The following is a 10267-nucleotide window of genomic DNA, read 5'->3' as shown; positions in this document are numbered from 1 at the left end:
TCATCTCGACACTCGTGACCATCTTTGAACAAGGTGCCTACATTTTGGTTTTGCACAGGGCCCTGAAAATCACGCAGTTGGTCCTCTGACAGCCCACGCATCAGCACGTGCATCTTCTCTGAATTCCCCACAGCTCACCACCTCCACGGCCACTAACCCCAGACTGAGACAGGACCAGCTCACTCACGTACCCAGTGTTCTTGCAGCAGGCAGGCCTGTGCCTTTGGTTTCCCTGCACCCCGCCTAAGAGGCCCCCATCCTTTCAATCCTGTCCACCTACAATCTATCTCCCTCACAGCAGGACGATGCTTCCAACCTGGAAATCAGATCAGGCCCTTCCCTGCTCAAAACCCTCAAACACTCCCCAACCCACCTGAGATAAAATTCAAACACACGGCCACGGTCTCGGAGGCCCCGCTTGCTCTGGTCACTGGCCTCTCTCCAATGACAGCTTCTGCCACTTCCTCTCCTCTCTGCTCCCTCAAGCCCCACTGCTAACCTCCCCTCTCCTTCCTGCCTCCCTGCATCTGTGCTTACAGCTCCCTGTCCTAGTCATGCCCTTCCCTAGCTCGTTGTGAGGCCTGCTCCCTCATTTCATGCTGAACTGCTGGCTCAGAGGGCACCTCCTCGAAGAGGCCTTTCTTGATTCCCCATCTCACTGTCATTCCCATCTCTGTACCTGCCTTATTTGTCTTCATATCACTTATCACAGTAAAATCCCACATGGTATGTTATGCTTGGATTATTTTTGATTGTCTTTTATCCCCATTATAATGGAAGCTCCATGGGAACTAGGCCTAGGGCTAATGCCTAGAACAAATGCCTGGTATATAGTAGGTGCTTGAGAGCTGTCTAAAATGACCAATGTTAAATGAATTAATGGGGAACAAAAAGGAAAACAATCAGTCATAACAATGGATAATCAGAGAAAATAAGAAAACAAATAATTAGGTGACAGATCTAATCCAAACATATCAGTAATTACATGCGATGCTGAGCATACTTATATTAAATCTTGATGGCCACTTGTTGTTGTGCAGGCACCAAGTGCTGTCTGATTCTTTGCCACCCTGTAGACTGAACCTTGCCAGGTTTCTCTGCCATTCGCTGTCTCTCAGAGCTTGCTCAAACTCATATCTATTGAGTCGCTGATACTATCTAACCATCTCATCCTCTGCGCTCCCTTTTCCATTCGCTTCCAGTCTTTCCCAGCATTCGGTTCTTTACCAATGAGCTGGCTCTTTCCATCAGGTGACCAAATATTGGAGTTTCAGCATTAGTCCTTCCAATAAATATTCATAATTGATGGTCTAAATAACTCAATTAAATGGAATAGATCGACTGAGTGGATAAAACTGTAAAACTCTATTAAATGTTGCTTATAAAAGAACACTATAAAATAAAGACATAAATAATTTGAAAGTAAGTAAATGAAAAAATATATGCCACCTATAAACTAAGCATGAGAAGGCAAGTGTGGTTATCTTATTTGACTTCATCCGCACCACCACCGACTCTGCCCTGCTCTTTTGAGATATAATTGATGAATAATGTAGATATTTTCATATCAGGTAAAGGGGATTTCAAAACAAAGATTCTGACCAGAGATAAAGACATTTCATAATGATAATAGGGACAGTTCAGCAGAAAGACATAACGACAATTATATATCTCCCTAATAAATAGAGCTCCAAAATACAGGAAAAATAAGTTAACAGAATTAAAGAGAGAAATACACAATTTCACAGTTGCAGTAGGATATTACCATATTCTCTAGCAATTGCTAAACTAGGAAAAACTGCAGAAAAGATATAGATCTAACGAACAGCACCACCCTCTTGACTTGACTCCCAGACAGAGGACAGTACCCCCAACAACAGCAGAATACACATTCTTCTCACGTGACATGGGACCCACAATGGACTCAAGACAGACCACACGGTAGACTTACACAAGCTCAACTCGTTCAGAAAGGTAAAGGATCGCACGGAACATTCTGTGACCACAACAAACGGAATTACAAATCACTTTTTACAGAAACTCTAAGACTCTGTAAGTGAAAGTGTAACTTGAATTCAGAAGTCAGACCCAAACAGGGGCGATGAAACGACTGATTTCCTGGGCCGCAGGAACCCCACTGACCACGCAGACCCCAGGCCACAGTGGCCCCCGAACCACGCCCGCCGTGACCCCGGCCCGCGCCCTGGCCGCCCCGCGCCCTGCACGCCGTGTCCGTTGGCCCTCCGCCCTGCGCCTCCGACGCAGCTCGCACCGGGCGCGGCCATGGGGCCCGGGCCGGCTCTCCTGCTCCTGGGCCTGGGCCTGGGCCTGGGCTGTGGGCCCGGCCGCCGGCCTCCGCCCCCGGCTCCCGCGCAGGCGCCCGGCTCGCCGGCCCGAGGCCTCCCCGTCCCGACGCCCGCCTCGGCCGGGCCTGCCCCGTCCGACACCCGGGCCCTCGTCCAGGCGCGGCGCCCGGAGGCCGCGCTCCGCTCGGTCACGGCCCCCCGGGCCCCCGGGGAGCGGGGCGCAGGCTTTGGCGGCCTTGGAGCCGGCCGCGCCCGCGTCAGCCTCCGGGCCCGCGCGGCCCCGGGCGGCGGCATCTTCCTGAGCGGCCGCCGCGGCCTCTGCCTGCCGGCCGGGCGGCCCCCGAGCCTCGCGCCGCGCTGCCTCCGCGCGCACGTCCAGGTGCGCGCCCGCCGCGCCGCCGCTAACGCCGCGCCCGCGCCCGCGCCCGCGCCGGTGGACCTGCAGCTGTCCGCGCCCGGCGGCCGGCTCTCCCTGCGCTGGCTGTCCCGCCTGCCGCGCTCGCTCGGGCCTCTGGAGTGGACCTTCCGCCTCGGGCTGCTCGGGCCCGCGGCCGCCCAGAGCCGCGCGTTGCCCCGACGGGCTCTGCCCCGCGGCCGGCGCTCCTACCCGGGATTCGTGGCGCGAACCGAGTGTCCCACGGACGGGCCCACCCCGGTCTTCTTAGTAGCTGTCGGCCCGAACAGCTCAGAACCCACTGAGTCCTCCGTGTCCTGTCAGGTATCCGGACCGATGACCTGTAAATTGGACCCCGTGCGGATAAATAGGAACGACGATAAACCGGTGCGACTGACCAGGGACATGGGAGACACCTTCAATGCAACAGTCATCCTCTTCTGTCCAGTCCAAGAGTACTATCTGCGGATGTGGTATATCTATCCTGTGCCTTATGTAGGGGCCGTGCCTGACTGGACTAAACCTATGCAAAAGCCACCGGTCAAGGTAGATAGAAGTGCAACAGTGTTGACTATACTCCCATATTCTTTCACTTGGGGGGTGTATCTGTTTAATTTCTCGGTAGTTGTCAGAACGCGGGATCCCCGGGTTCCAGGGCAGAAGGACTCAGACAGCATCTATGTCGTCATTTTTAGACGTCCCCTGAATGCTGTTATTTCAGGGCCTTCCAACATCACAATCAATTTCACAGATGGGGTGACTCTCAATGGAAATAAGTCTTCTGATCCAGAGGAAACAGACCCTCTAGAGAAAGAGAGGCTTAAGTTTCTCTGGTACTGTACCACGAACCCAAAAGACTATGATGGACAGAAAATAACAGTGATAAGCAAGGAAGTGTGTCTCCCGGAGCAGGTTGACCTCAAGTGGACATGGGCCTCTGGTCCTATTCTCACCCTTTCTCCAGAAACACTTCAAGGTGGCCGTGTATATTTTTTCAGACTGGTGATCCAGAAGACCGGCAGGTCAGCATTTGCTGATGCAACGCTGCGCGTGCTTCAAGGAGAGCCGGTAGCAAGCATCTCATGTATTGAAAATTGTGACCAGGTTCTGGTTTTATCAGAGAGATTCTCGTTGTCTCTGGATTGCACAGGTTGTACAGCAGGCCGAGATGTCTATCAGTGGTCCATTCTGACGTCTTCAGGTCAGGAGGTGCCATTTGACTGGACGGGGCAAACTTCAACAGGACAGCATGGTGCTTATGTGTCTATAAAAGCTTTTGCTTTCTGGAGTTTCAAGGAAGATAAGTTTTGGATTTCTCTAAATGCAGCAACTTGGAGTGGAGTCACATTGGTCTTAAGGTATCCTTTCATTATTCACCATGTCCCTATAACCATAGACTGCAAAATTGTTCCAGAAAAAGGAATTTCCTTCATTACTCAGTTTGTTGTCATTTGTACTCATTTCAAGCATAAGAACATTGTTCTTACATATAAAATAATAGTTCCTGAGGTGCATGGTTTTGGTGAAATCAGTTCTGTGAAAGAGAATAACTTTGGATCCATCCTGTATTTGGGGAAGAATTCCACATCGCCCCCTTCCTTTCTCCCTGTTGGTGTGTTGGACAGTCATTATGCCTTGAACATAATTGCCCAGGCATATAATACCTCTCTGGGAGCTTTTTCCCAGGTGAACTTGTATGCCACTGTGCGGCCTCCCAGTGACGTAAAGTCATCAACAACTGTGCTGGAGGAGTTATCCAACTTCACCACGGGACCAAATTCCTCCCTGTCCGCTTTGCTTCAACAGCAGGATTTTCTAAATGCAAGTTATTTAATATACGTAGTAGCTTCTGTCATGAACAGCATGAAAACTGACACAAGTCTTCAAGCTGACAAAATTAAACTCCGAGAACACCTTTTCAATCAGACACTCATTCTTCCTATAAACACTTTGGTGAATATTAGCCAGGTGGTCATGACTATTACTAAATTAACAGAAAAAACCTCTGAGATCAGCGCATTCTCTCAGAAACTGGCCACAGTGAGGACTTGGCAAGCAAGCCAAGCCCTCCAAGATAGTCATCAGAGAGATAAGAGCATTTCTTCTGAGCAAATAGAAAGTGTGTGCACTGGAATATTAACAACCTTGTCTAACATCCTGAAACTGCTGGTTCATTATGAAGTGTTCGAGGAGCCTTTCCACGTGGTTGAATCTCTAGCAGACACGGTACTGGCTGTGAAGGTGCCAGAGAATGAGACCACTGCCTTGAGGACCTCCAACTTTAAAAATGCATGTCAAGAAAACCGAAAAGTGGAATGTTACCAAGTTCTTCAGCACCCAGAAGCACTGTCAGAATTGTTTTATCCCACCCTAAATGTGAACAGCGTTGCTAGTCTGCCTGCCAACGCTCCCATCTCCACGATGTTCTGTGAATTTGCGGATGACCCTTTCCCTTGGCTAAATCATGGGAAAACATTTTGACCCAGGTGGTTGGATTCCGAATGACAGGAGTCGAGGTCACGGGTGACGTGATTGAGATGCCACCTGATGCAGTGGAAGTGTACCTCATCAGGAAAAATCTGAGCTTTGGAACTTTCAATCTCACGGTGGGACCCAGCTCAGAGCCTTATGCAGCGGATGAGTCATTGGCAAAGACGACAGGGGCGTTCAGCTTTGTTGTGGACAGTGCAGAAGGGAGGGACGTGTTGATCCACATCCTGACAGACGTGTCCGTCTTGTTCACGGTGTCTGTGTATGCGGGCCGTGAGATCACACCCAAGTCTTTTATGACCAGCTACCTGGTGCCCCATAAAATCCCTCCAATTGCCAATGAGAGTGACCTGTTTGACCCGGAGTGTCCGGTGAAGGAGGCCCGAGTGGTCTGCCTCCCGGCGGCCCTGGTGCAGGTCATAGCTCAGCGAACCAGTTCCTCTGAGTGCACCATCGCTGTGGTTCTACAGGCACCTCGTTTCGTCCTAAACCCCAATAACAAGTTGGTGAGAATTTCTGTTTTCAGCACTGAATGTTTGGACATGCTTGGGATCCAGAGCGACTGGAGAGAAGACACCTGCGTTGTGGGAGAGAAGACCACTTGGCAAAGAGTGCACTGTATGTGCAAGAACCCACGGCGGGCCAAACGGCAGCTGGATATAATCAAACAGGCCAACCTCCGCCTGCGTACCCACTATTTGACCGCCAACGTGATCGTGGTCCCTAACCCTGTGGATTTACGAGTGGAGGCCGTCAAGAACGTCACCCAAAACCCTGTGACTCTCTTCACGGTACTTCTCATTATGTTGTTGTACTTGATCCTTGCGTTCTGGGCCTTGCACAGAGATGAAACGGACCAGTATCTTAGGGAGCATGTGATAGTTCTCCTTGACAACGACCCGGATGATAATGTGTGTTACCTAGTCACTGTTTTTACAGGAAGCCGCTGTGGTTCTGGCACCAGGGCCAATGTCTTTATCCAGCTGCATGGAACCGAAGGTAGCAGCGATGTGCACTGTTTAAGCCATCCACAATTTACAACTCTCTACCGAGGAAGCATCTGCACTTTCCTCCTAGCGACGCAAAAGGACTTGGGCGACATCCATTCCCTCCGCGTGTGGCACAACAATGAGGGCAGGTCCCCTGAATGGTATTTAAGTAGAATCAAAGTGGAGAATCTGTTCACCAGACACATCTGGCTCTTCATGTGCCGAGAATGGCTTTCTATTGACACATCTCTGGATCGAACCTTTCAAGTTACCCCCCCAGATAAGCCTCTCAAGAAAATGGACTTTTTCCTCATAGATTTTAGTTACAAGCTGGGGAGAAGCCACTTGTGGTTCTCTGTTTTTTCTGGTGTCATTTCTACACCGTTCAACAGGCTCCAGAGGCTGTCCTGTTGCTTAGCCATGTTGCTGTCCACGCTTCTGTGTAATATTATGTTCTTTAGTCTAGAGAAGGAGATCGAAGCAGAGCCACAAGAGCAGAAGTACCTCAGGCCGATGGTGATCGGATTGGAAAGTGCCTTTATTACCCTCCCTGTGCAACTAGTGATCAAATCTTTGTTCATCTATTCCCAGAGGAGACCTCGGGTGACTCTAAGTGAGGTCACTCCTCGGAAACATCCTTTGCAACGGCCAGCAAGTGAGCACTGGGAAGAACGATTGGGAAACTGGCATGCCTATGAAACTGCCAAGGCAAGCTCCCAGGAGCCTGTGTCTAAGAGACATCGTGCAAAGCCCAAGGCTTCTGTCAACGTCACCTCTAAAAGACAGCCCCCGGCCAAGCAAGCAGAAAGCCAGGGGTCTCCCATCAAAAGCAAGGTCTCCCGAACCCAAAGCAAGGTCTCCAGAGCCCAAAGCAAGGTCTCCAGAGCCCAAAGCAAGGTCTCCAGAGTCCAAAGCAAGGTCTCCAGAGCCCAAAGCAAGGTCACTCAAGCACAAAGCAAATTCTCCCACATCCAAGGAAGAAATATAAACACCAATAGCCGAAATATTGAAGACAATACAAATGTTTCTGATGAGCATCCTCCCCAGCCAGGTTCGAGAGCCCTTAAAGAGAAGACCAGAATAGTCCTGCCCCAATGGTGTGTTTGTGTCGCCTGGCTCTTGGTTTTCCTTACCTGTGCAGTATCCTCCTTCTTCATCATATTTTATGGACTGACTTATGGCTTCGAAAAGTCAACAGCATGGCTGTTTGCATCGTTCTGTGCGTTCACACAGTCAGTCTTCCTAGTGCAGCCATCAAAAGTCATACTCGTGTCCGGCTACAGAACACGGAGGGCCAAGTACTGCAAAAACCTTTCGTGGATCGGCAATAGCCGCTTCACTGAGATCAAGCTGCACAACATTCGGAAGGACCCAGAAGAAATGGACAGACGCCACCGGTATGTTATGGAGCTCCGAAACTCGAGAATGTACCAGCCTCTCACTCAAGACGAAATCACGATATTCAAAAGAAAGAAGAGGATCAAGAGAAGAGCTTTCCTGTTCCTGAGTTACATCCTCACTCACTTCATCTTTCTGGCTCTCTTGCTGAGCCTAGTCGCCGTCCTGCGCCCCACTGACAGCTTTTACTATAATCAGTTTATTCGGGACCAGTTCTCTGTGGATCTGGCAGGCGTGGCCAGGCTGGAAGACATCTATCAGTGGCTGAACAGGGTGCTGTTGCCTCTGCTCCACAATGACCCAAATCCCACATTTTTCCCTGACAGCTCCTCTAAAATCCTTGGCCTGCCTCTGATGAGGCAGCTGAGGGCACAACCTGGAGAGATAACATGTCTGCCGGCCAAGAAATTTGTGGCGGGCAGCCTCAAAGGAGAGATTCGCTGTCACCCCGAATATGGCATTGACCCAGAAGACACAAAAAACTACTCTGGGTCATGGAATAGAGTTAGTAAGCGGGACACTGACCAGACGGCCGGAGGGTTTACTTACAGGCCTCCAGAGAAGAGGTGGGCGTACTCTTCCTATGGGCTGCTGCACACCTATGGCTCAGGAGGATACGCCTTCTATTTTTTTCCAGCAGAGCAGCAGTTTAATTCCACACTGAGGCTCAGCAAGCTCCAGAAAGGCCACTGGCTGGATGAGAAGACCTGGTCTGTGATAGTGGAACTGACCACCTTCAATGCAGACATCAGTCTCCTCTGCAGCGTCTCGGTCATCTTCGAGGTCTCTCAGTTAGGTGTTGTGAACACGAGCCTGCATGCGCACTCCTTCTCGCTCGCTCATTTCAACAGAAAATACTCAGCCGACTCAGCAGAAAACTACCTGTACTTGGCCATCTTCATTTTCTTCCTTGCCTACACTGTTGACGAGGTTTATGTAATCACACAAGAAAGGACTGCCTACGTGCAAAGTGTATATAATTTGCTCAACTTTGCTCTAAAATGCATCTTTACCTTGTGGATCGTGCTCTTTTTCAGGAAGCACTTCTTGGCCATCAGTGTAGTTCGGGCTTACCTGTCAAATCCCGAGGATTTCATTCCCTTTCACGCAGTGGCTCAAGTGGATTACACCATGAGGGTGATTCTGGGTTTCCTGGTGTTTCTGACGATCCTGAAGACGCTCCGGTATTCCAGGGTCTTTTACGATGTGCGTCTGGCTCAGAGGGCCATCCAGATTGCCCTTCCTGGCATCTGCCACATGGCATTGGTGGTGTCCGTGTATTTCTTTGTCTTCATGGCATTCGGGTACTTGGTGTTCGGGCAGCATGAGTGGAACTACAGTGACATGATCCACGCCACCCAGACCATATTTTCCTACTGTGTCTCAGCTTTTAAGAACACGGAATTTTTCAATAACCGGGTTCTCGGGGTCCTCTTCCTCTCATCTTTTTTGCTGGTGATGATATGCATATTGATCAACTTATTTCAGGCAGTGATTCTGTCTGCCTACGAGGAAATGAAGCAGCCCGTGTATGAGGAGCCCTCAGAAGAGGCGGAAGCCATGACTTATCTGTGTCACCGGCTGAGATCTGCTTTTTGCTGCCTGTGCTTCAAACCCAGGGCGGAAGACGAGCCCAGGTTCTTCATCAATATGGTGTACGGGCAGCCAGAGAAGAAGAGCCGCCGCTACCTGGGGCTGAAGACCAGAAACATCAATGGGAAGAAAATGGTTTACCTCGTCGTGTGATCCATGGCAGTGTCGAGGCCCACAGGCAGGTTTCTCCAAAGGCTCAGTTTCTGGGTCGAGGGGCGTTTCGCGGCTCAGTGTGTTTCCCACCCGTATTGTTCACAGTGCACCCCGCGTCTGGACGCGTCTGCAGTGGGGGCCTCCAGGCTTGGGACTTGAAAGGAGGGTCAAGGGCAGTGTGGCCTCTGCGGAGAGAGGAAGGCGACCAACTTTCTTCGAAGTTGCTGTCTTTGGCACCAACTGAAGTTTAGAGGGTTAGAGACCTAGATTTGGGAGACGGAGCTGAAAGGGCCCCCAAGCTCATCTCAGCTTGTCAGAAGCAGCAGGTGAATGCTCCTGCTGTCCCGGTCCCTCTTCCCCCGAGGCTGGGAGGCCAGGGCTAGTGGTTGAGGGCAGAGCTCAGGTCGCTCGGCCCTGCTGGCCCTTCCCTTTGCTGATGGGGCTGCAGAGCCTCCCCGCCTCCTTACTCCCACCACACACACTCCAGCTGGGCAGGGCTGGAGGGGCCTCGTGAGGGGTCCCAGGAGTGGCCCTTGTGCCTGGAAATGGAGGGATGTGGACCAGGGCACAGCAGTCTGAAGCTTCCCATCTGCTTTTAAGGCCACTGCAAGTTATGGATGTAACGTGTTTCTGGCCACGAGACATGACTTTTGTTAAACAAGAAGGGGTGTGTGTGTGTGTGTGTGTGTGCGTGTGTGTGTGTGTGTGCGTGTGCGTGCTGTCAAGTTCACACTGAAAGGTAGTAAATGTTCTATGCAGTGAGTGTAACCATATATATATCTCTCTCTCCAGGATTTGGGCTTTGTTTATTGATGGCCTGGTGGGTTGTTTAGAACACATTGTTTAAGAAAATTGGTTAACAGCTCCTGTATTTTCAACCCAAAGCACTTTCCTTTATGTTAATGTCCTGCTAGGCTTCATCAGAATTAAAACGTATTCTATGA

The 10267-nt window shown here is 50.7% G+C and overlaps 1 protein-coding gene across 1 annotated transcript; it reads left to right on the top strand.

Annotated features, from left to right (window-relative positions):
* Positions 1 to 2920: 2920 nt before the first annotated feature.
* LOC101110050 (polycystin family receptor for egg jelly) lies at positions 2921 to 10267 on the top strand. Its single transcript, XM_027966008.2, is given in 4 exon segments — positions 2921 to 4983; positions 4985 to 5060; positions 5063 to 5164; positions 5167 to 10267. Coding segments are annotated over 4 exon segments (6282 nt in total). The 5' UTR covers positions 2921 to 3036; the 3' UTR covers positions 9324 to 10267.

The sequence above is a fragment of the Ovis aries genome, chromosome 3, assembly GCF_016772045.2.
Source record: "Ovis aries strain OAR_USU_Benz2616 breed Rambouillet chromosome 3, ARS-UI_Ramb_v3.0, whole genome shotgun sequence".
Lineage (NCBI taxonomy): Eukaryota > Metazoa > Chordata > Mammalia > Artiodactyla > Bovidae > Ovis > Ovis aries.
This window is presented reverse-complemented; position numbering and strand designations above follow the sequence as displayed.